The 27,262-nt window shown below is 41.0% G+C and overlaps 1 protein-coding gene across 2 annotated transcripts in view; it reads right to left on the bottom strand.

Annotated features, from left to right (window-relative positions):
* The window catches only part of babam2 (BRISC and BRCA1 A complex member 2), a 70,341-nt gene that overhangs the window by 18,905 nt on the left and 24,174 nt on the right, over positions 1 to 27,262 (bottom strand). For both annotated transcript variants that reach the window (XM_010736383.3, XM_010736384.3), the window contains exon 7: positions 3,501 to 3,610. In XM_010736383.3, coding sequence (XP_010734685.1) covers positions 3,501 to 3,610 — 110 coding nt within the window. The remainder of the gene's footprint in view (positions 1 to 3,500; positions 3,611 to 27,262) is intronic.

Raw genomic sequence — 27,262 nt, 5'->3', positions numbered from 1 at the left:
CTCTTTACACTATGTCAGAGCTATATCCAGTTACTGCTAATGTAAACAGAATATCCTGCTGCTTCATATCTACAGTTGTTTTTTTTTATTTTTATTCTGCAACATTCATAGAAAACATAACGGGTTAGTCACCGTGCATGGGCGGGGTGGTCGTTGATCAGAAATGTGACAAAACAGAAACAAGTCTTGCATCTTATTTCTCATCAGCAGATGATTTTGAACACAGGAGGTGTAGCAAAAACGCACTTGAACAGAGCAGCTGCTGCGTATATGATAGGATGCATTCAGGCGCAGTATTAAGTGTAGGTCACCCACGATTTGGCAGACTAGCTAATAACTGCAAAAAAAGGAAAAAAAGAAAAAAGAAAAAAAAACAGGAAACTAAATGTTAAGTCTAAAAATAAGCTTATAGTGCGAGTGGAACATAAGGGAAGGAATGGTTGGTTTAAAACTGTAAAGAGCCGTGCAGTATAATCAGCACAGGGATAAGGATGTGAGAAAAGGAAAAGTGGATGTGTGGACAGATGGAGGGTGAATGCGTAGACATCTAAAAAATAAAAAGATGATTGATTAAAAGCTGGAATGACAGAAAGATTACAGACACACAATAAAGAACATTCTGACACTGAATAGATGTAGTTGATATGACAGCCTGTACCAACACGGAAATCCAGCGGTGCCAAAATCAAAGTGGAGCCAATTTCTGTAGCTGTCCACAGCTGCTCCACTCAACATTTCATAAAATTAGAACTGATTTAAACAATTCCCAAAGCTGTTTTGATGTGAATTTTATTTTGGCATTATAGGATATTGTGAACATTTGTGGTCGCTCGGGTTAACGCACAAGCTCCTGAATGTCGCTGTCTATCAAAATGCTCGCTCTGAAAAACAGAGACATGTGCAGGAGCGCTGCAACAAATGAGTTTTCCTCTTCACTGGAGCCAATGCAGAGACAACAAGCAGCTACACAAGACCAAAGACTAACAAGGGTCAGCAAGGACATGAAGGAAAACTAACAGGGTAACAGATCTGCTCACACACACACACACACACACACACACACACACACACACACACACACACACACACACACACACACACAAAGCAAAAGCCTTGCACACATACGCATGCTAAATTAAGTTGCATCCACAATAAATACAATACATATGCGCTCGTGCGTGATCTCGCACACACATGCGATTGTTTGTCTTCAAACGATGCTGCAGAAGACATACATTTTTTTTTTTGCCCTGGGTCATGAATTAACACACTCCCACATAGCTAACAAAAAAGGTGCACAAAAGCATGTAGCAGAGCATATCCATATACAGCCTTGATGTGAATATGTGCAAATATCTCCAGACAAAAGAGGAAACATTAAGCAGGAGAGGGGTGGTAAATGAGAGCTTGGCTCAGTGTGGCACTCTGTTAAGCCTCTGCATTCTGAGATGTTTCTGAGAGGATTTAGATGAGGAGGATTTGTTTTATAGCTTCTCCTCCTTTATCTACTCTCCCCCCTCGCCTGCCCGCCCGCCCGCCCGCCAGCAACCCCTCTCCATCCACTGTGCCATAGCTTCCCCACTTCCTGCTCTCCACTCCACTGCCTTTAGCCTCCTTCTGTCTCTTCTCCTCACGCAACTGGCAGAGGAGGAGAGCCTCCGACACCACTTCAACAGCTTCAGTCTGGTCTGGAACTGTGGTAAGGTCAATCTCCCTCGCAAACACACAAACACACACAGCTCCGTAGACATATGTAATGAACATGCATATCTAAACCCAGGGGTATTCTGCCTTAACAGTGCTCCTGGTGAAAGCCAAGTGGATTTTCTATGCAGAAAACCGTGCATGTGCGGAACAGACAGCAAAAATATAAAATCAAAATCCTCAAGTATCTTTTTATTCAGTGCTTATAGTAAAAAGATAAACAGAAGGTGTTTCTCTTATGAAAGTTAGGAGAATTGTGTCGTGAAAAGAGAGAGAGCAGTCTCTCTGATATTACTGCTAAGTACACATGCACAGCAAGGAAAAAACATGAGGATTATGTAGGACAAAGATTAGATAGGAGACCTTTGTTTTGTGTGGTGTAATTAGGGTATTTGGTTGCAGTTGGTGCATGGGTATAAGGTCCTGTCACAGTTCATTTCTATATACTGGAGAGGAGGTGCGGAGGAAGGTTTTTATTATTGCCAAAGAAAAAATTAAAACAAGTGGAGCAAAGGTCTAACTACAGGTGTCACAGAGGAGCACTGGAGATGAGGATGAGAAAGGAACATGGTGAGACAAGAGGACGAGAGGGGGAAAAAAGAGAGAGAGAGAGAGGGAGCTCGAAAGAGTGGTGGTGGTGAAGTGGGAGCAGAGGTCTCTTAACCTGGTGCGACGGGGCGTGTGCTTGTAAATAAACATCAGCCTGAGATTATTCCGAGCACGAAAGCCCAGACCGTGAGGCCCTGAAGTCAGAGTGGGCCCATACCTGGCTCAAACAGACACACACACACACACACACACACACACACACACACACACACGTGCACGGACACACACACACACACACACACACACACACACTTATCTACATCCACACCTACAAAGACTTTGTGTTGAGAGAAAAGCCTATTCAAATACTGGTGACACATACACACAGACACATCTGTGATATATATTTGTGGGTTATAAAAACCCACAAATATGCATGCATCCTAACAGACACACCCATCTGCGCACACACACACACACCCAAATGTAAACTGACAAATGCACACAAACGCATACATGCACACTAAATCTAGGAAAGACGAAAAATGGATTTGAACAAAGAGAGTATGTACGCTGCTGAAGTACCCACTCACACGGTGCCCACAGACTCACAGGAAACACTCCACACAAGCCTGTTTGCACGCGCACGCGCACACACACACACACACGCACACACGCACACACACACACACACACCGTTTCTGTACTGTTAACACCCCAGATGTCTGTAGACATCCAGCCATCCCTAGCTCAGACGCTGTGTGTCATCCATCTCATTTTTTTTGTTCTTCCTTTGTTGTTTTTGAGGAACCGACTGATGAGTCCAGACGCTAAGATGTGGAATTATTCACAATGACATAATATGTTGCTAGATTCACAGCACACTCTGCACTAATCCGTCAACCACATTTTGCATCCTCGAAATCAGAAGCAGAGTGAGTGGGCCCCTCATCACCCTTGGCTGACCTTCATCTGCCCCTCCCTGTGGTTCTAAAGGTAAATCTTGTCTTTGCGAGTGAATTCCTGGAACAAACCTGAAGACCGTTTCAGTCTCCCTTCATACTGCAGGAATGTGTCGGATTTAAAGACAATAAATCTGTGACTTTTTCTGGCAGTACTTCAGGGCAATGCTACTGCATGTTAATTAAAAACTGATTTCATGGACAAAGGGACACAACCATTGGCCTCATTATAAAATAAAGGTGATTTCAATGGAAATGCTACATTTGTAGATGTGATATACTTACTGTTCAATGCTGGGGGAAAGGTAGAGTTTAGGGAAGACTTGGGTAGCCTCAGCATCCTCAAAGCTCACTGAGAGAAGAGCCACATCCTCTCCAGGGTCCAGTGCTGTGTCCTGAGAAAGACAAAGTCAGGTCGGTAATGTTACTCAGTAAAAGCACTATCTATAGAGGAAAACAACATTGTGATGAAGCTGGGACTCATTAACATAGCTGCATGCTTGGGATTATTAGAGTTAAAACTAGGGCATGTCTGGAATGAACTAGTTTGTAGGACGTCAATGCATTTAAAAGGCTACAGAGTTTTTGACGCCCGACTCATGGAACTGTCAAACTTCTATTTTTATCAAATTACAAAAGTGTCAAGTGGGCCAACTTGTCAATTGTCAACTTTTGAAAGGTGCAAAAACTACTGGATGCAGCACTGGTGTGGGGGGAGGAAGACTCTGATGCTGTCCAACAATCTGACAAGCACTTTGTTTGAAGCACACTGATCTAGATTTGTCTTCAGGTAGTCACTTATCCATATAAAACTAAACTATCCATGTTGCAGAACTTTGACAAGTTTTGTACTTTCAAACTGTCAAAGTTAAATCCTAATAGTAAAAACCTGGGGATCATACACGTCTATGTGTACACAACAAGTGTGCCAGTCCCAAAAATATCAAAGGAGATGGAGAGAAGAGGAAAGACACCAGAAGAAACATCTGTTTTGTTTCATGCCACATTAGCTTCAACAGCTGCACCATGAGGCTGAGCTGATGACTGGGAGCACCAATCAAATCATGTGTGAGATGGATGCAGAGGCCACCCGGAGCTTCTCGCTACAAAACTCGTCTGTCTCTTCAAGGCTCTAATTTCTCATTCTGTGATGTTTTTCCTAGAGCATGGCTACTTCTCAGGCACTGTCATTAGTGCAATTCCACATCAAGGACCATTCTGGGCTCTCTCTCTCTCTCTCCCGACAGGCTCGGCAGTGTTAATCAAATGTTTTACAGCTGGTTTGAACTCATCCATTTGTTATAATCGCTGCCCGCTGTGGTGAGAGCAAATCTAACCACCATACATGATAGACAGAGGCACGGTGCAACCAGTTTGCAGCAAGGCAGCCTAAAACGTGATCAGGCTTATTAATAAATTACACACACTTTGGCCTGCTGATCACAAAATCAAACTGACAGGTTGGTTTGAGAAAAACATGGCTGAGTGGGTGGAAAAAAGAAATTCCTTCACTGAACATTTTTTCTGCGTATAATCTAATGACCATCATGTTTAATTAAGAAACAACTAAATAACAGCAAGGGTTTTATTGTAATTATGTAACATGGATTGCAAAAAATAAATTAAAAAAAAGGTCATTAATAAGAAATTGAAACTATAGTATCTATATCATAGTATGTGCACAACAATAGCTGCAGCTCTGCTGAGTAGCATGCAGTCTGCTGTGTAGTGGCAGATGCATTAGGGGTAAAGGCACAATGAGTAGAAGGGAAGGCAGCGAAAGACAGCGGGATGCGTGGCGTCCAAAAGTGTTGCACGATGCAATCAGCTCACATCAATAAAGTCTGCGTCAGTAAACAAGAACTGCTCTCAGTCTCACAGTAGCGCTCACGGCTACCGCCGCTGACGATACGGGGACAGATGGGAACAGGCACGGGAGATGCGGTGCTGGGGTGGATGTGGGGTTTGGGAAAAGATTGTTTTGCTCCAGTTTGTTGCTGTCAAGTCCCGTTCTCATCTTTAAAGGTGATTTATAGGATGCTTCCTTTGGACTGGGCAGAGTAAACAGACAGATGAGAACCAACAGCAAGGTGAGAGGGGCCAGATGAAGAACATGGGGCCAGCTCTGTAAGGGCTGCAGTGGACCATCCCTCAATTTGGTCAGACCAAAGGCGCTGTTCAGGGGAGAGAGCCTTTTTGTGGAATGATTCAGACTCATCTCATCCCAGAAGACAGCAAAGAGCTGTCACAAGTCATATTGCATCAGTGAAACAAACAAACAAAAACTAAAGGCGGACCCTTTAACTTTTAGTTATTGCCATTCTGAATTAATGTGCTGTGCAAGGGCACTGAAACTATGTAGCTAAAAATGTGCTTTGGGTCTTGTTTATTTAAGTATAACTACACACAAACTTCATTTTTATGTAAGTTTTAAGTAATTTCTTCCAGTGTGCATCTAAAGTCAAATATTATTTATAGAAACAGAAGTGTCTACAGCCGAGTACAAAAAGACTATGAGCTAACATCAGCATACTAGCATGCTATTCATTATCTAAAATGTTCTCCACCTCCAATGAAGTGTGTTAGCACGCTAAAATTTGCTCATCAAAACTAAACACTAAGTAGTGTTTAGTAGTAATAGTAGTGATGGGAAGATTTTAAAGTACTTCGTCATAAACCAAAAAGGGGCATGGACATGTGAAGCAAATTTCATGGTAGTCCATTCAATTTTGTTTAATTTAAAGCCACAAAAGTCAGGGGATCAGCAAGGGTTCTTCCTCAGTGGACTGTGAATGTCAACTCATCCAATGGTTGAGATATTTCAGTCTGGACCAAAGAGTGTGTCGTGCCAGAATCAGAGCTGGGCAAGTGGGCAATGTACACAGGCTCAGCAGCCTCTATGGACATAATGACAGAGAAGAAGACACTGAAGAGGAAGCTAAGACGAGAAAAGGAGAGAGTGAGCTTACAAGAGGCTGCCAGACAAGAGTTTATCTGGGACAGACTTTTAATAGTTGGCGAGAACTTGGTGAAATAAAAGGCTGAAAGACAGACGCCGAGCTGGGCTTCTTGCCGTTGGGCTAGTAAGTAATATTAGCTGGCTGCTACGTCTTGTGTTGTTGACCTTGCTTGATATTTGGCTGGATTAGCAAAGTTGCTGACTCATTAGTTTTCGATCATAATTAATGTAATCATAACAAACACACATGTACAGCTGTCCATATTTAGTACAGTGGTATCAAACTCTGAAACTTGTGTATGTGAAAAAATCTATGCAATGCTGCTTTAAGACAATTGTGACCCTCAGCACTATTTGGTTAGTGTGATCAGATAAGGCAATGCAGCTGTCTGATGTCTGACATGATGGATATAAATAGAAAATATTAAAAAGGTTTGTGGTTTTACATTCAACACATATCTTTATCTGACCACTAAAGCCATATGACCTGTTGCTTAGTACTCAAACTCGATCTCTGAGAACTTATTTTTAAATGCTGCAGCTTTTTCATGACTACTGAGAATGAAACAAAGATGTTTGTCTCTGAATCTCACGCTATTTGTTGGAGAAAAACGTTTTCATGCTTGGGATGTTTAAAGTAAATTAAAGTGTAGAGGGGAAATGCAAGTGATTTACTTGACAGCTGGCCTTGGTTATGGAATACACAGTGTGCTGAGGGGGTGTCCTTGCAGTGCAGTTGTAATTTACAGGCATTTGAAAACTCTCCCATGATTTTCTTCTCCCAAAACTTTGCTAATCTATACAGGAAGTTGTGAAAAGATGGCTTAATGAGAACAAAAGTTGACCTTTTAACCTGCCAGCCTTGAAACTATTACTTAAATTGAAACAGAAGATCTCTTCTCTCTCTAATGTAATAAAAGCCCCCAAATGGCCATTAATGTTTCTGTGCAGACGTACACACATCTTAAGCCTTTTTAACCAAATACACCTGAGGGCAACTGCTGCTTGCTTATGTAAAGAGTTATTAGAGAGGGAACATTTAAAAAAGCCTTTGCTCCACAGGCCACAGGCAGGACCTTAATGAAGAGACTTCTTCATTGGTAAGTAATGAGCACTGAAATGGCCTGGGTCAGAGGACTGCAAGACAAGGAGGGCGTCCTGCAGGGGTGTTGGTTGGACGTTAAAGCAGTATTTACTACATGCCCCTGGGAGATGTGACTCAACTGCTCATGGACTGGATTTAAGAAAGCGAGTGAAGAGTATGCACGCGTCTGTGCATGGACATCAAGGTTAGAGGGTGCCTCCGAGTCAAACCCTTTCACGTGGCCACCACCCCATGTCTTCCATCCCCTTTACTCTTTCAGACACACGCGTTCACGAACAAACACACAAATGCACAGACACTATTCCATGTGTCCGTCCTTGTGTCTCCTGATGCCTCGGCCTCTGGCATCTCCTCTGTGTCGCATGTGACAGGTTGGAGATGTGACAGCTGTCCTTATGCCAGACTAAGTCTGGCCAAAGTCACAACACACACAAACACGCTCATCAACAACCGCTGCACAGGGGCTCTACTGCAGGGCTCGTATGGAGGAGGTAAGGGCACTTTGTCCGCCTTCTTCGCCCAACTTTAAATGTCATGCCCAACTTAATGGGGCGGTTTGACTGACAGCAGGGTTGTTGTGCAAGGACATGTCCGGCTTCTAGGCAAACAGCACTGAGTGCCCCTGAACAAATGCTGGACACAGCACTGCTTCGCATCCTGGAAACTACAGTTTAATCTAATTCAAGGCAGCGGCTGCAATTCAGGTAGGACCATTTTGAAGGAAAATCTGGTTCCCTTGGTCATTCGGGTCAACTTAGGGTGCTTTCAAACCTAACCTGTTTGGTTCTGTTAAATTTAACACTGGTGCATTTGCCTGATTAATATGGTTCATTTAAACCAGTTTGAACTTTGACAACTGAACCCTGATGGGAACCAAATAACCAAACAGATGGAGAATCCATGTTCATGGTTCTTTTATTTGTTTGTATGTATTTGACTGGAACTAAAGGGCAACTGTGTTGTTTTTCCCTTGGTCTAGATGAAATTAAATGAATTGCTACAAGACCACCAATATCACATTTGCAGTACAACCAATCAAATCTGTACAACCTCTCCGCAAAAAACAAAGAAAGTTTAGCATTGCTAGAATATGCACCATCAACTGGCAAAGAAAGTAAGAACACAGTTTTGACAAACAGTGCTCAGTTACATTCTCCGGAGTCTTTCACAGCAAGGTGTAGAATTTATAGACTGTATAAAACATGGATGTAGTCACTGTGACGTCACCCATAGGTGTATAAGTGAGTTTAGAGTTCAGAGTGTTGTGGCTTTGTCTATCGCCATCTTCACATTTCTGCCTTCTTCATTTCACATCTACAGAGATTGTTGCTTGGCAGAATTATGTCCCAAGGAGGTTTTTATGTTTTTTTTTTAGCTTTTATTGAAAACTTTTATTGAAATAAAAATTTTATTAAAAGCCTTGACCAGTTCATGTTAAGTAACACTCAATAGAACATCGTGAATTATTGCCTGACATACTGAGTTATGTGTTTGTGTCAGCCTTTTCATAGGTTGACAGAGACTTACGCCATCACACCCTGAGGGCGGGAAGCAAGGGGTCAAGGTGGCAGCTGCCAAAACGTCTCTTTGCATGAGATAAAATGTTCTGATTGAGAAAGAGAGTTGAAGATATTGTTCTTAATGATGTGGTGCTGCTGTTGCTGCTTGTGGGGAGAGGATGAGCAGAGATGTGGTATACTCCAGGGGCCATGATGATCCCACTCCCCCAAAATACAGAACACTGCAAGCGCAAGCACCAAGTCACAACAATCTATTGTCCTCTTCTGAAATATCTGCTCTTCTCTTCCTGAACTCTCCTTTCCAGCTAAATCTAACCTCAGGGTGATGTAAGACAGGAATGGTAGATGATTAACCAGGTAACATTGTATCACCACATAGTTGCACCCCGTGCTTAAATTACCCACGCTTAATTTTGACGTGAAGACAATAGGCGAAAGATTACAGAGCACACATGCTCCACCTGCAGCCATGTTGGTAAAACAGGACCCAAACACACTTAAACACGGCCCTGTTACCACAGTCACAAAGGCTTTGTGCATAGGGTGTGTTTGCAAACTGAGGAACAAGAATATGCCCGTGTCTGCGCCTTTCTCTGCGGAGCATACAGGTGTTTCTAATGTAATGGGTGTGGCGACAAATGATAATCTCTAGAATTACTTGGCAAAATGTTCCTAAGTTAATTGGTTACTGAATGACATGTGTGACATACTGTCTGTGTAGACAAAAACATGTAATCCAATAATGTGTCTCGAGTAAACCTACATAGAACTATTTCAACTGGAAACTGCAGGAAGGTTGACAAGAGCAAAGAAAACGTTAGCAGCTGTGCTTTCCAATTTTGAGCAGGCCATTAAAATTTTACAGCAGTGAACATAATGCTAACAATAATACAACAATAATTTTGTTAGTAAAAGAAATGGTACAAGAGGACAAACAGTCATTGTGATGCACAAACACTAAGGGCAGTTTCAGTTATGGAATGATCTTTAACATGGCCTTTCAATAAGTCACTCTAATCCAGTATAATGGCAATAAAAGAAGAACAACAACAACAGAAAAAAAGTCAAGTGCAGAGTATTGCAAAAGACTAAACCAGTCTCCACCCCGAAAACCCACACACTTTGCTTCCACTGCCTGGAAATGAGATTGAATGAGACACCTACTGAGTCACATCCATGGGTAAAATATAGGTTAATACACATAGCTGGGCTTACAGCACAGTTGATATTAGTCATCTGAGGTGAGGCAGAAAACTCCTATAATAAAATGGTCAAATTTATGTGTGCATTCTGCTATGATAATTACTTAAGAGCACAAAAGGAAGATCTATCATCAAATGACATCTTGTTCATTTAAGTGCTCTGCTTCTCTTCTCAAATATCCTTTGTCGTGAGCTGGGCCACTAGCCAAACTCTTTACGATCGTTGCAACAAGAACTGACAGATGACCAATACATGTGCCACTGAGACACTTAAGCAGGCTGATCATTATTTCACTGAAATACGAGTCATATGTGCGACTGTGGCCAAGTGTCACTGATAGCATGTCACTGCGATGCTGTACTGTGTGTGATGCTAGGGCTCCAAGCCACAAGGGTGACTCAAGTATGTGTGTCTGCATTTTGAGAACTGCATGCCTGGGTTTCGAGAAATGAATGAATGCATGTAGTATGTTCTGATATACTGATGACATAATAGAGAGTGACCTTTAAGTCAGTGTCATATGACTTCTCGACCTTGTGGTGACAGTATTATGTGTATCATCTTTAGATCGTAAATTTACAAAGAAAGCTTAATGAACGCAGTCGTTTTACTCCTTATCAGACTTTGGAGAGTTGACACAAAAAAAACACTAGCACTCAAACGTTAAGCCATCTGCTCAAAGTTTAGCCTAACACAGTTTGGTTAATTATGGCATTTTCTGGGGGGTGATAATTGTAATTGCATTACTATTGCTTCAGTGACAGTGTTGCGGGGTGTTTTTGTCCTAATGCATAGTTAATGAGACTATTCCGGTCATTTGAACGACTGCGGCCCTTTAACCCTATTTGGGACCAATGGGTTGTTGAGCCTAAATAGCCATGAAATTAATTTACTGAAATTCCAAAATCATTTGGCTTGTAAAAAAAGATTAATTTAAGGATTTGTCTCGGGACTTAGGATCAACCACCCAATATACAGGGCTAAAATGTATATGAATGTATTATTCTACAATCATCTGCATTCATTCACAGGCAGCAGTTTGATATTTGTTACTATGAACTGTTGACAATCAGATTCACTGTTATTTTTACTGCTTGTATTAACACGCAACTAATCTGTGACACAACGTGGGAGCCACACAATATCCCACGTGCAGATACTGCAGTGAATATCTTGCTAATAAATTTACTGTCTAAAATCATGTTGCATGTAATATTTAAAGATACATGTACCTAGAAACATTAGAAGCACAACTCCAGTCTTATAGTACTTTTTTTAAAAATAGGGGAACAGTTTTTTAAAGAAATAACATTAACAGATCTCTTTGCATTGCAAATACAATATACAAAGAAAAAAAGGGAAACACAAGCTCATCTTTTTTCTAAAACTCAAAAGATTAATTTGAAGCCTGTTGGCTAAGACAAACAGTTTTGAGTGGCAGCCTCATTCATATCCACAACATGTAGCTACAATCTGAAAATGAGAAACAATTGAATTCATCTTGATGAAAAAAAAAAAGAAAAAATTCCATGACTTGTGAAGATGTTTCATTCCTCATGTAGGAGTGATGCTTCTCTTACTTCATAAAAATGTTTGGTGCAGTTCAGACGCTGGTTTTGTGCAGAACATTACATCAGATTAATTATAAGAAAAGATAATTAAAGATGACCTGTCGAAGAGACGGCTAAAAATAAGAAGCTGCTATCTGCTATCTTGATTTTTGCTAATAAGAAAGAGCAAACATACAAGTTCCAACAACAGATTTGTAGTGAGTGTACTGCCAATAATTCAATTTATAAAAAAATATAATTAATCTGGTTCACTTGTTTTCAGATTTTGCCACTAACAATCAGCTATGATGCCTTCATTTAAGCTAGATGGCTTTAGAGAAGTCTCATTCGTCTTGTGGGGTCATTGGTAAGCCAAGGGTAAGCAAACGCAAAGACTCACAAATGAGCATGGACAGGCAACATATAGGAACACAATTTCACCCTGTGGCTACCAATGTTTAATAAAAAGCCTAGAGAAGGCAGCAAGGACATGGGATTGAGAGGTGAATAAAAGCAGAAGAACATCAGGGTTAAAAAAACAAATGATTAGGAAGAAGGAGGTGTTACAGAAAAAAAAATGTATAGATAGTGTACAACTTCATGTAAAGCGAGGGCGGAAAGTAGGCCAGATAGAAGTAATTTCTTGGAGGCGTGGGGAAGTGTGTGTGTGGGAGGAGGGGGGGGAGCTGGAAACCTCTGATGCTCAGCTGGGGGTCCAAGCAGGTGGGTGGGAATCTTAATTTGGAGAAGCAGTGTGGGTGGTTATTGGGGGGGTGATGGTGGATCGTGGATTCGCCAAGGGAAATGCAAGGCGGGCATGACCTTTGATATCAGGGAGTCATACTGGGGTCACTGGAGCATTAGACAGTGGAAATGTAGCTCTGTGCTCTCTAACCAGCCCTCCTGAGGCTGTGATTTTTCTTTAATTCCCCGACTCCGCAGAGGATGCTGAGGTGCTCTGCTTCATCTGCTCAGATAATCTTTTGCCATTTACTTCCACACTTCAAAAGGAAGTAAAGGAAGCTTTTATGTTACACGTATTCTGAAAGACACGTGACATTTCATCATGTCCTGATATAGAAAATGAGTGCTTTATTTATATGTACTCATGGGGATGTGAAGAACGTCATGTAGTAGTGGGGGTTTTTTGTTGTTGTTTTTTTCCCCCAGGCAGGTGGATATGAAACCATTTTTAAAATAAAGAGTAGATAAAAACCTGTGCTGGTCAAACTGCACTGTATGTTTCCACCATAAGGCAAGTAAAAAAAAAAAAAAATGGAAATAAAAATAAAAACACATGGCCTCAAGTGTCATCATCACTGAGCTGAGACATACTGAGTAAATATGTTCCCTGATTGCATGTCTGCCATGACATCATGAGGCAAGAGATGACTCAGTTCCAGTGAGGAATATGTTGTTTATTATGTGCAAACAATTATCAATTCACCAGCGTCAGAGGCATTCTGTAGCATGAGTCACTGCATATGGTCCCACACCTTGTTATGATATGATACAGCAAGATTAAATATGCCAAATGTGTGTCATCATCAATGGGATGTGAGTGCACTAAGGTGTCTCTGGTGTATTCTCACCTCTGATATGAATTACTAGCTTAATATGACAGAGCTGTATGAAAGAAAATGGAGAAAAAGAAAAAGAAAAAAAAACAGGCAAGACAATCAGGAGCTGTCATGAAGCAAAGAGAAAGCAGAAGAAATAAAAGGTCAAGGAGCTCACGTTTCTGTTGTTGCTAAACACCTCATCATGCTGCGAAGCTCTGATGCCACTGATGGAAAATGTCTGACTCCGTCACCTCGGGGGCACAACCTTTCTGACAACCCATCTGTCAACGCAGCACCAGGGTTGATTCTGCAAGTGACGGGTCAGTGAAGTCGGTGGAAGTGCGCTAATGGAGGTAAAGCAAAGAAACCACCAAACCCTCTGACCATGTTTACACGTGGCTTTATTACACTGAGCTTGCGTTCATGAAATTCTTTTCTTTTTTTTCTCGCAGGTTGAAACTGGGTGGAGCAATGCTGAGAAATGTGTGAGGCCACCTGACACTATAACCATTCACTCTCATTGAAGCATACAAGACGGAAAAATCCAAGAATGTTCTGTGGGTTTTTGGCGTGCACTTTGGCCTCCTCTAGTAGATTTGATGGTCAAAGGTCACCGTTATTGGATTTTCACTGAGCGTGAAGACTGCAGTTCTTCAAACAGCCACTTGAGGTTGGGTCAGAAAGCGAGTCAATTTCCATAAGCTTCCATGTTAAAATGTCCAACTACACAGCTGAATTTCTATATACATCACTTGTTCAAATTACATTAAGGCTTAAACTTTGATTGACAGGAGGGTGCTGTCACAGGTAGACTCTATGAGCAGCTATTCTTCATTCAGCCCACCTCAGCACTCATGATGCATTTTTTTTTGATTATCCTGGAGACCAGAGCCACCACACTCCTAAACCTATGAGTGATGTTATTGAGATCATGTCCATGCTTTATACAGTCCATGCTTTTGACCTGAAATTTAAAAGAAAAGCACGCCTCAGCAACATATAGACATGATGATTGACATGATTGATAGACTTGATTGGAGGAAAAGCAGACAAACATTACCCACATTACTCTAGTAATTCGTAAACCCTGGAACATCCCTCTGTTGTTCATGGATGTAATCATGTCTACACGCGTGTAATACAAAAAAATAAAAACATTGCTCCACAGGGCTACTAGTGGTGGTACAAACATTAACACCTACCCAGTGCTCTGAGCTCACAGTACAGGCACTTCAGCTAACATCAGCTAACAGCAGCTACAGTTTGAGTTAAAGAATTGAAGCGGAGCAACCAGAGGTCATGAGAGAAAAACTAGAAAACATTTTCTCCATAAAATATGATCCAGTTTTACCAAAATAACTCATACGACACCAGAAAGTGTGCATGAGTGTGAGAATCATAAAGCGTAACATACAGTGGATCTTTCCCAGAGAATAAAGTGACATAGCACAAGAACAGGTGTAAGGAACACAGAGTGAAATTAACAGACATCACTCGCCTAATTACAATCAGTCTAGCTTCAAAATGATTAAAATCTATTATTTTATGGTGCAAAAGTTACATAATGTCGCTTTCAGCAAGCACACACAAGGCAGCAGAGTAGGAGGGAGGCTGCGTGCTGAAGGTCAGTCCAAGGATACTGATAGAGGATACAAATAAAGTTGCAGGTAAAACAAGTTTTATATATAAAAAAAAAAAGGTGTAAAATTCTCTGCAAGTGGAATCCTATTGTTATACTTGTAACCCTGCTGCATTCAGACAAAACAGGGGAGTGAGGAAGATGTCTGTCGAACACAGCTTGCACATGCCCACACAGTCTTCACACTTCTTGTTGAAGTGGCATTAAGTCTGTCCTGTTTGTTTAGCATTCTAATTTATTGTGTATTATCTTGTACTGACTTGACCTAAGGGGGTGAAAATGGGGAAAAAGCTTTATGCAAACTTCAGTTTAATACATTGAATTTGTTTGATATTGTGTAATGTGTGATATCACCCAACGTCCTTCCTGAGAGAAGAGATTAAATAACTCTCTTGGTTAGTTTGCTTTTAGTCTATTACCATAGCCAGCTTCTCAGGAACTAAAAACAAGTTAAGCCAGAAGCAGGGTGCTAACAGTAATGGTTATGTCACAGCCCAAAGATCAAGTTCAAATATTTACATTTGGCCCTCTGGGTGTTTCAGGGTGTGGGCATCACTAACCACAAATTGATATTTACAAGAACAGGGATGAAGCACTTTCTGGTTTCCACGGCCTTTCTACTTTTAGGATTTAGATGAACGTTGCAGTATATTCAGCTGTCTACATGCGCGGTCATATCTATTCCAGGAGATTTGCTGGAGTCATGCTGTGAAGTAATTTATAATGACATCACACTCTTTGCAACTTCTGTACACAACACCATTTACTGTAGATCAGTATGATTAATTCATGCTTTGTGGTTTACTGTGTGCTAAACTCCTTATTTAGACTATCATCTGAGCATTCCCATGAAAATAAATAGTGATAAAAATTCAATAAACCAAGAGATTTCAAGAGAACTCAAACTTCCACAGAACCACACTCTAATCTCATGTTTTCTTAGGCCCAGCCCCAACGTCCACTGTACACACACTGATCTTTCAGACACAGTAGGACTAGTGGGGCAATATTTCTTTCCCATCATATTCGCAGCTCCAATTTGAACCAAATGTTTTGCTTTAACAGGTGCTTTTCAGGGAGGCCGCAGAGATCAGTCACACGCACTAATGATTAAAAACATAACGTGTGTTTGTGACAGTGCGCTCGACATTATCTGTTTACACGCTACTACGCAGGTGTTCTTTGATTTGGGCACTTTTCCCACCTCATGACTGTGCTGTTCTTTCTTTGTGAGAGCCTGAAACGAGTGAGATGAAAGCATGTTACTATTAACAGGAGCAACTCCATTCAGACTCCCTTCAACTTTTTTCGTTGTGAGACGTTTTCTCGAGGGGGTTGAAAGCCGTGGAGTAGCAGATGTTAAACCACCTGGCAGTAATCACAGCAGGGTTGTCGAATCCATAGAGCTTGTGCACAAGACAAATCAGATACAAAGCTCTGGACCTCCAACAAGCAGGCTCAATTACTAACAATCGCAGACAATCAATGAACCACAGGTACATTTATACTCAATGTGTTTAATCATGGCTAACACACTTTTAATGCTGGGAACTTTTATAGAACAGAACAAATTCTGCCCTCGTCCTAAAAATTCTTGAAAACTCATCATTGACTGTGTCAATTGTGTAATTTGCAATTCGCATCACATTTCCAATGATTACAGTTTTTAAAATATCAAAATATAATTAATATGCACTGTCCGTTTTTTACAGAAAGACACAAAAATGTAATTCCTTTTTTATAAATGAAAGAAACATCCTATCTGTGGTTACAGGTGACAGCAGCAAGTCTGGCTTTGTCAGAAATACATCCTTGCTTCACAACAAAAGCCACTCCATGGCAATTTTTATAATCGTGTTTTTCTATTTTAATGGTCTGCATCGAATAACGACTGAGAGCTGCTGCTCAGTGACAGACTTACTCAGCAACAGCATAGACAAGAAGTGGAGTAAAAGTACCTGTAGAGCCATAGACAGTATAAATATGGACGTCGTATCTGTGACGTCACCCAGAGGTTTCTAAAGAAAGACAGTTTTTGTGACTTTTATTTAGTTTCTTTTGTTTGAATAAACAGGGTGTCACAATGAATTTAGACGATGTAGTATGGTTGTACCTTTCTGTTTAATAAGTAAACTAGGTGCAAGAATATTTTCTTACATAACGCTTTGAGTTCATTTTGTTTATTAAAGCTATGAGGTTGAGATATGCAGCAAACTTCCCGAGCAAATATATTGGCAATAGGCTGCTGTTTTTTGGTTGGATGGACCACCTGGCCCAACCCTCATGGATTCCTCACCAAGAATAAAAACTGCTATATAGAGAGCTAACTACAGGAAGTACATATCTTTAATAGATATTTCCAAAACAAGGCCAATCATAAAGTATCAAAAAATGTATTTTCTAAAAATGTTTATGATTTGACAGACATGATTCCAAATGTATAGATGGATAATACATTTATCATTTTAGTTTTTTACAAAATATTATATAAAAATATAATACATTTAAACAAACAGTATTGCCAATAATAGTAAATCAAATTTAATAGTCTCAATACATTCTTTATTAACCTAAATCAGAGAGGCACCAGGTCTTTTCACCCTGAAATCACGCAAGGACTGATGTAACACTTACGTTAGACAACAACCCACAAGCCGCTGACCCACTGTATCCTCCTCTTTTGCAACTGCATCCAACCTCTTGCAACAGAGGAGTTTCAGTTTACTGTGTCAGCAGGAGAGGGGTGTGCATTTCCTGCCATGAGTTTGAACTCAAGGAGCAGATATTACCCATATTTGGTATCATTTGATATTGCTCATAGAAAACTAGCCATTGGAAATAATCAACTAATGACACAAATCACAATTATGTTATAACATAAGATAAAATCATATTTTGAGAATAAAAAGATATATTCTTTATTTCTTATTTCTGGAGCTGTTACTCGTGACATTTAAATTCATCCTCATAAGCATACCCAGCTATAACACATCCACCATTTAAAAGCCACATAATTGTCTATCTGCGTGGAAGCAGTGGCTGGCCTTTTCAGATTTCAGTGGTACACTGCATTAGTGAAGCCCAAACTGGCAATTATTTGACGATGTCTTTTGGGCAACTTGCTTTCCTACTAAATGCCATGTCTCAGTGCTATACAGATATGCCATCACTCAGCAACGGGACTTTCAAAAAGCACTACAAGCGCAAAATGAATGCATCTTAATATGCTTTGGTTTAACCTGAATTTATTTAAAACATAGCTGAAGATTGGCTTTGCCCTTTCAGTACAGGAAGTGATAAATATACATTTACAGTATTGCTTATGCTCAGCGCAGATACCATACTGCCTCTGGTTAAAGTGGCATTAACTTCACATCACAAATAAATAGTATGAGGACAATGTTTAAATCTCTCTAGCAATACTTTTGTTGTACAATATTCTAATCTAAAAATAAATGTATCTGACAGTTATATGCTCATATTAAATTGAAAAATGTTATACTCATATATAAATATAAATCAGAGTTGAAAAACTACACTTAAACAGCTATAAATGATATATCAGGAACTAAATCAGCTCTTTATTAGACTTGTCCAAGACACAAAGACAAAGCGGGGAAGATATGAAGCAGAAAAAGCACAACTTTTTTTTGTATAGCAGCAGTCAAGGCTGGGCCAAAAAAAAAAAGGGGGATGAGCCAGAAGAGGCAGCACTAAGGCACAGAGCAGAACACTGGGCATTATGGGAGTAACCTGCAATTATTTTATAGCTCTTAAGATTCCTGAGCTCTTAGTCAGTGTTTACCGTGCAAGGGCACGGCAAGGCCACAAATTACAACCACTTGCTTTGGCACCAAATGCTCAACAGTCACGCACAGGCCCGAGCTTTCTCTCAAAGGAGCAGATAGGCCGAGAATAGAAAGACAAAAAAGGTAATGGATGGAAGGTGACTATTAGGTAATTTTTTCCCCCTGTTTTTCCTTCAGTTATACAATGATCAAAATTTGTAGCACTCCAGCTTCTTTTTGTTTTAGGCAACATAGGTTACAGCCATTTCTATTCAATTCACTCAACTGAGTGACAACAAGTCTTTTGACCTGATGTGAAGCCATGTGGTAGAAACCACAAGACACCAGGCCAAACCAGCAGAAGAGTAATGCAGTCAAAGTGCACAACAGATACAATTGAAGACCCTGCTATGGTCATGACACTGCAAATGATAGATAGCATGGCCAGCTGTAATAACCGATTGAGGGCCATTTTAATCATAGTATTAATGGATCTTCAATGGTGGGTGTTGTTCTGTGTTTATGCACATATATGTATGTGAATATGCGTTAGAGTGTTGTTTTCCAGGTCTGTGCAGAGAATTGCGAAAGGCTCATCATGTGACGCAGGAGGCTATCTTCAGCCACGACTTCTCCAAAAGCTTAACTGCCACACAGAGGGGGGACGTAGGCTGGACAGAAACCGCAACAACGAGCGGTTGAGAAAGGAGCAACAATTATGTGGCAACCGGAAAGGTAAGGTAACCGCAGCTGCTGCAAACTGATGAGGTTTTGGGCTTATCTCTTTGAAAGCTGTGGTCGCCACAGTGTCCTCACATAAAAAAAAAAAAAAAAGCCGGGCCTGGAATACCTAAAAGGTACTATGTCGCTAGGTGGTTCAGCAGTGTAGGCCATCAAATAAGTGGCTTTGTGTCATTCTCCAGTTCCCTTAATCTGAGCTTCGTAAAGAGGAGGTGTTGAGTTGATAAGACTGAAAATCACTGCACTATAAATGCTACTCTGAAGTATTTTACTGTTCTTTTTTTGACTGTGTCTCAATGTATTACACATAAATTACTTTTGTTCCTATCTGCACAGAAATGTATGACCCATCCATGCACACTTACAATACCTCAACATGTACACACTGTGTTTATATCAGAATAATCAAGTGAAATGACTTTTGTAATGTACAAGATTCATTCCAGATTCATTTATCAGTTTAATAACAAAGAGTATCATTAGTCAGTTTTGCTGTAAACTCAATTAGAGCTGGATGAGAAACACTCATCAACATGACAGTTTAACTGCAAACACTCATTACTGCTCAAATAACGGCTCCGTCCATTTGCCATAAAGGAGTTCATTACGGATCGACTGACAGTTAATGTTGTTGATCTATTTTAAAACCTCATGTTGGGACTCACAATATTAGCAAATAAAAATATACATATAGGTGAAGAGTGGGATGGTAAAATCTATTGATTTGAATAAACAACACCCACTTAATCAGCCCCCTGAATGAATCCAAAGCTGACCTCATGCTATCAGTGACGCTTCCGGTTTGAGCTCTTCATAACCCATTTAACCCTGAAACAGAAAGACAACTCTTACACAGGCCATAGGTTATGAGGATATTTTTCTTCTTTTAGTCGTGGTGTCAAAGCTGTAGCCGCTGTAGAGGCGGCTGCTTTAAGAAGAGGTTAACCATTCAAAGGACATTTTGAACTCTGTATCGCTGAACATCCTTCAGCAATTCTACAACACAGGTGCTGTTAGGGTGGAATAACTAATTGTTCCTGTATCAAATCAGTAATTTAAGTGGAGAAGCTGCTGTGCGGTGCTCTAATAAATGTTCACTATTAAAAAGTTGACATTTTGTCAAACTTTCTGGTTGATCTCTTGACAACAAGCAACCGTAGATCGGTTCTAGCGGGAACAAGATAATTTGGGGGAAATTGTGTTTGTTTAGCACACAAATACGTTCTCGCTCGCTCATCAAATACGGCTGCTTAGTCAGTGCCCCAAGGCTTCAAAATATAACTATAGATACCCCTCCAGCATTATTTCTGGACATAAATATAGTGCTTCCATTTAGACTTTCAAAATAAAGCTTGTGTGGTGAAGCAGTTGCAGTTTTGTTTTTTTGTTTAACCACCAAAACTACATTATTTACCTGATGTAACTTAAATACGTTATGTAAATGAACTTACCTGGCCCTCGTTATATAAAAGAAGTCATATTGACTTTTGGAACAAAAGCCTCTTTTCAGACTTTTCTATACTAGGTCGCCTGATGCTACAAGTGGACCTACATTACTGACCAAGCAACAGTATGGGATGGGAGTGGGAATTAAGCTGCTCTATCCACAACAATGACATTGTCACCAAAACCATTTCCTCACATTCAGTGTACTGTTTAAGTGTTTTGCAATGAAGGACTCTGATAGTAGTCCCAGGTGTAGCCGCAGCTGAATTTTACACAAGAAAACACTCTGCTTGTTGTCATGAGTCAAGAGTCCTCTGAATACACAGATTGTGCCCTGAACTCTACTGCCAACCCCAGCAATACCCTCAATCTGTCCTCAGCTCCTCCACTGTGCCCCTGGGGGGTAACGCTGCACTCTCACTCTCTTGCTACTGAGGTGGACGACAGTGCCATTGTTAAACATAGCCCCGAGGAGTGCCGGGAACACATTTTAAGAGGATCGTTAGGAGGAAATTTTCTTGTTTTTTTCCCCCTCTGTGAAGTGTTTACTCAAGCTGATTTGTAGCTCTTTAAATAGTAGGAGCAGGATATATTAAAATGAGAAAAGTCAAGACCTAGATTAGATGGCAACTACTTGAATGTTATCTGGTTAAAATTAAGATTTTAACTTGCAAAGACATCCTAACATGGAAGTGACCGTACTGTGGAGGTTGTTTTTTGAGTTGTGTGTGTCAGTTTTTAATTCAAAATTTCTCATTTATCAAAAACCTTGTTTGGGAATGCAAAATGTGCTTAAGGCCAATTCAAAACTTGATATATGGATGAAAGAATAATAATAATACAAAAAAAAACAGAGAGATGGGAAATGAAAAGGAAACAGAAATAATCGAGTCTGTGATGCTTGCACCACAAATGAAAAGACAGAGAGACGAGAGCCCAAGGCTCCGCTGCACCCTGACCCTCCCCTGTCAGTTGCTGCCCGTGGATCTCCGAAGGTTAAAGTGTGTGTGTGTGTGTGTGTGTGTGTGTGTGTGTGTGTAGAGGGGAAGTGGTGTGGGGGGGCAGTGGTGCAGGACCAAAAATAATTAGAGTAAAAATAATTAGATGCAAGTGCTCTTGTTGGAGCATGCACAGCTTGTACAGACAAAACGAGGATACAGGAATGCTCAGGGCTCAATGCAACCCTCCCTGCAGGTGAGTTTTGCAGGAAACAAAATTAACCTGGGGCAGTGGGATGCTGGTTGCTGGGCATAAGAGCAACTTGGGATAAAAAATAGATATATATATATATATTTTAAAAAAAAAAGTAAAAAAATACAAATATAAATCTGGCCTTAAAGCAATAGTTCAGCATTTTGGGGAAAATGCTTATTTGCTTTTTGACAAAAATCGATGACACTATATATTAAATATAGGTCTACACAGCCATCAGCCAGTTAGCTTCAAACAAACACTAGACATATCAAGAAGCAGGTAGCTTGGCTTTGTATGACTACCAGCATCTCTAAAACTCATTAACTATCGTTGTACTATTACTTGGATGGGAGCAGTCCTATAACCCCCAGCTATATAACTAGCCGCTGGCTGTGGCTGTAGCTGCAACACTAACCCCATGATCACAATACCATGGTCATGTGATAATTACTGCAGAGTTGAGCTCATTACTATCATCACGGCAAACTTCTTCTCAATCTGTTGACAAAGGAATTGGGTCAATCTCAATGTTATTCCATTGCACGATGCGTGCAGAGCTAACAGCAACAATAACTTTCAGCACAGAAAAATGGACGAACTAATACTGCAGAAGACATTTTGTGTTGAATATATCATGTTTCAAGAGGCTAGTGCAGGCCTGTAAAGGTAGACGAAAAGGTTAAAACTGTGGAGATATGTTCGTCAAAGCTCTAGCTAACAGTAACACTGGGGAACAATTTGAAACAAAAATTCTGTTGAGTTTTATCCTGATAAAAACTTAGATTGGCATGCTGATACCAAAACTGCAGTCAGTTTTTTTTCTAGCATGTCAAGTTTTTTCTCCACAGCTTACCCTCCAGATAAGCAAAATTCCACTGATTAGCTGTAGTACGACTTGCCAGCTGATTACGATTGGACTCATCTACAGCTATGTGGCAACTTTGTGCAGTCATAATTGAGACAGTGCAGTGAGAGGTGTGTGTGTGGGCAAACATCGGTGCATATATACAAGCATATTTTGCATATTTTAAAGTAAAACTCGGTGATCAAGACAATGGGCCATGGGCCCCTCACAAAGTGTGCAAGCAGTGTGTCGAGTTTACGGATGTGGACCAAAGGAACACGTGAAAAGTTGGCATTTGGTATCCCCATGGTTTGGCGAGAGCAAAAACATAATTGCACAGACAGTTTAGTGAAAACAAGCACATAGCTGTTAAGTACAGTATTTTTCATATTTTTTAAGAAAACAGGGATCTTATAGTTCAAAAACTTGACGTGATAGAAAAAAACACATCAGTTTTGGATTCCACACCCAAAAATTTGTTAAAAACAGCTGTCAGACCTAACTACTTAGAAATCAACCAAAATAGTTTTATATTGTTATCACACACACACACACACAATGCTACAGAACAACAGAAACCAGTTTGCCCACAAGACTTGGGTCACCTGAAACATCCTATCGGGTCAATGACAGCTGAGGATGACCACACACACACACACACACACACACACACACACACACACACACACACACACACACACACACACACAGAGTGAGCTGGTGACATGGGTCAGCGCTTGTGGGGGAAACAAAGCTCAAGTGAAGCGAGAGCAGAGGGCTCAGTCACGATTGTGCCGTCACTCGATGCAGATCGGTGTGGACATTCAGAGGCAAGTCGATGCTGCACATACGCGTACTCTACAGAGCGAGGACGGACAGACGTGCAGGACTAATGAGATGCAAAAGGGACATATTTTAACAAAAAGGTCACAGCTGTAATTAGAAAAATAATTAGCTGTGCTCTGTGTTTAGGAGAATCAAGGAGCAGCATGAAGGAAGATGAGAAAAGTATGGTATAATTAGTGTGGTTTGTTTATCTCGCATAACCTTCCAGGATTAATATGTTAACTAAACAATAACAAAGGAGACATGTTTTACTGCGTTAAAGGACCTAACTACTCTGAATAAATAGGCAATGCTGTGGGAGGTCAAAGGCCAAAGCTAAATGAGAGGGTATGAGTAAAAGCTGCTTTAAATGTGCGACAACCCAGAGGTCAAGGTACGATCAAAGGATGAGACACTAAAGCAGTGCCCGAGAGGACCGCATGCCCTTTAAAAGAGGAAGAAAACTGCCAACATCCATCTGTGTGCATTTCACTATCTTCCCTTCATCTGCTCTCTCAGTGTCCTTCCAACTCCTTCATTTTGACTATGACGGGCTGCCCCTGTTCAAAAAAAAAAAGAAAAAAAAAAAGAGTAATAAATAAACTCGCAGTCCTCCCTCCTCCCTGAGGCTGGGCAGTCCATGCAGGAAGGTAAACATGTCCACTGTGGTGAGCTCAGACCACGCGGATGCTTCGCTCCAGGTACCAGTCGTCCTCCACAGCTCTGCGCCCACCAGCAACATCTCGGCATTCACGAGCAGCACAGAGTACGTCTGCACAGATTTCCACTTCAGTGCCAAACCCTCCCTCCTCAAGCAAGGACATCCACGGGTTTTGATGAGGAGGTTGATTCAAATCAAGGTCAACAGTCTGAACTCTACCTACAGTACCTGGCTGATGGCTTATATGCCGTCTGAAAAGCATCAGCTTTTTGATTTTTTTTTAGTGTTGTTCGAAAAAGAAAGACTTGAACAGGATGTCATTTTGAAGGTTTAGTGGGCATTCAGACCAAAAACAGCCGTGTTACAATAATTCAAGGAGCTACATGGTTGGGGGGAAAAACTATTATTATTATTCAAAAAAGACATTACTCATAAAATCACACTATTAAAATATTTAGCACCAGTCTAATTTCACATTCAACATTCAAAGCAAATAAAGAGGAAATGAATATAGCTATAGTCATATAGTAAGACCAATCAAGACAAGCAGGCACAACAAAGAATTTTTTCCCTCAAAACTGAAAAACTGTGTGACCTTAATAAATCCAAACTTGCCAGCCTGCCTTGTAATACCACTTGTGCCTCAAGTTCTTTGTGTCAATTCAGATTTCCTAAAAATTGCTATTATGATGCAGTTATATCGACATCCTTTTGGTCCATTTATTGAAATTAAATCACAGAAAAATCTTTATTATGGGTTCATACCGCTGCAGGAAGTGGGTTCAGCGGTTCATAGTTACTTGCTTGTGCAATGAGAATAAATACAAAAGATCCTGCGGTCATATTGTCACCGCTCGGCATTACCGTTATGAGATGAGGCAAGATTGGTTTTTACATTTTTGAATACACTGTTTACAGCTTGATATATTAGATAATATTTTGACTGAAATACCTCCAAATGACGGAAATCTTTCGTTAGCGACAGAGTACTTTAATCCATGACAGTGTCAGCAGATCAAGGGTGGGAGGAGCTGAGCCCCTTATTATTTTTTTTTTTAAACATGTGGCCAGGAATTACACACTGCACCTTAAAATACACACGAGGAGAAAGAGCCATGTTCCAGACGCACAAATTGACGTGCAAACTGCGACTCCACTACGGCGCGTCTGTTTGATCAATGCAGTCCATGTGTTTGGGACAGAAATTAATCTGGCCTTAGTGTGTCTTCAACTTAAACACGCGGTTCGTTTACAGTGAATATATAGGGTATATCTGTCCGTTCAGTCAGGAAGTGCTGCATGAGTGAATTAATTGCACTTCAACTGCAGTGCAGAAACATGCGAGGCACAAAAAGAACTGACTGCGGACGGCATTCACACTGACAGAACTAATTGCATGACAACTGTCAAACTGAAAATTCAGGTCATCTGCTTGGCGTACAGTGCATTTGTGTTCTTAGAGTCCGGCCTATATGCTTCATAATCCCGCTCCTCTGTGATGCGTAGGTGGACAAGGTGTGGGCTGATGTTCATTACTTTCCTCTCTGCGAGTCGATACTCTTCCTTAGTCTCCAAGTGCTCCCATGGTGATACTATGTATACCCTAGCTGCCAAATACAGCATAATACTGCGAGAGTGTGTGTGTGTGTGTGTGTGTGTGTGTGTGTGTGTGCAAGCAAAAGAACATGATGTGATTAGGGTGACAGGAATGTACATCCATATCCAAGATTTCGTCTCTAATAAAATCACTAAATATTACAGAGTTCTCCTTTGACAATATTGTGTCAATGGCTACACTGCTACCACCACCCACTGGTTAAAGGTGTCACTGTGTCTGCCTCGGTTTTCAAAGGCTTTGCACAGAAACCCCCCAGCAAGTGACAGCATGCTTGTTTGAAAGAGGAAAAAAAAAATGTCACCAATGGAGCTCCCCTCAAGGCTGGAAGTCTGGAAACTTTCCTGCCTCGAGACACGCAGGTAAAAATAAATAAATAAAACCAAAAAAAAAAGAATCATGACCAGCAACGCTGCTGTGAGAGATGACATCGACTTTGGGTGAGTCCTCTCAAAGCCTGCAGAGAGAGACGAGTCTCGGTGCTCCAGGTCTCACAGACACGGGGACAAAGGCTGATGTGAGGCTGATGGCGGTTGCCGTTTCCCTTATGTTTACCATCATTTCCCTTCACAAACAAAGGCAGGGCTGGAAAAGGCCAAAGAGCCAGGGCCTCAAGCATGCTGGCAGTCCAAGATGGGGGGGAGGAGGAGAGCGACAGAGAGTGAAAAGAGAACCAGATATACAGGAGAGAGAGAGAGAGAGCGAGAGAGAGCGAGAGAGAGCGAGAGAGAGAGCGCGAGAGAGAGAGCGCGAGAGAGAGAGCGCGAGAGAGAGAGAGAGAGAGAGAGAGAGAGAACACTACCTTTTGTACCACAGGCCATCGGGATTTTCCCACATGACCTGGATGTTGAACACTTCCTTACCTCTGTTTTCTTCTTCTCCAGACTGGAGAGTTCTCAGCCCGTTTCCTTCCAAACTCCCTGTGGACTTCAGCAACATCCCCGTCTATCTCCTTAAGGTAATTAACCACCAAACTCCATCCACATTTTGACTTGTAATGAAGGTATTACATACATGCGTGCGCGCACACACACACACACACACACCACACACACACACAATGAAGACCTGCAGACAATACTGCAGACTCAACTTCCCTGAGATACAATGAGATATGCTTATGTCTTAATTTGTTTACATCTATGGTGTGTCCATATGGCTTTTTATATGTGCAATGATAGCAGAAGGATTTATTCGAATGATCTGCGATGCAACTGTGTATATATGTATGTATGTATGCATGTATGTATGTATGTGGTTTGTGTGCATGTATGTAGTCTCCCGTCTTGGGGGCTGTGAGTTGACAATCAGCAACCGTCACTCTCGATCTGCTCTGAGCCGCGTGGTGCCTGGAGGCAGCTAGCCCGAACACACTCTCTCTCTCTCTCTCTCTCT

Source organism: Larimichthys crocea, chromosome XXIV (assembly GCF_000972845.2).
Source record: "Larimichthys crocea isolate SSNF chromosome XXIV, L_crocea_2.0, whole genome shotgun sequence".
Classification (NCBI taxonomy): Eukaryota; Metazoa; Chordata; class Actinopteri; family Sciaenidae; genus Larimichthys; species Larimichthys crocea.
Note: the sequence above shows the minus strand (reverse complement) of the source record. Positions and strands in the feature narration are given on the sequence as shown.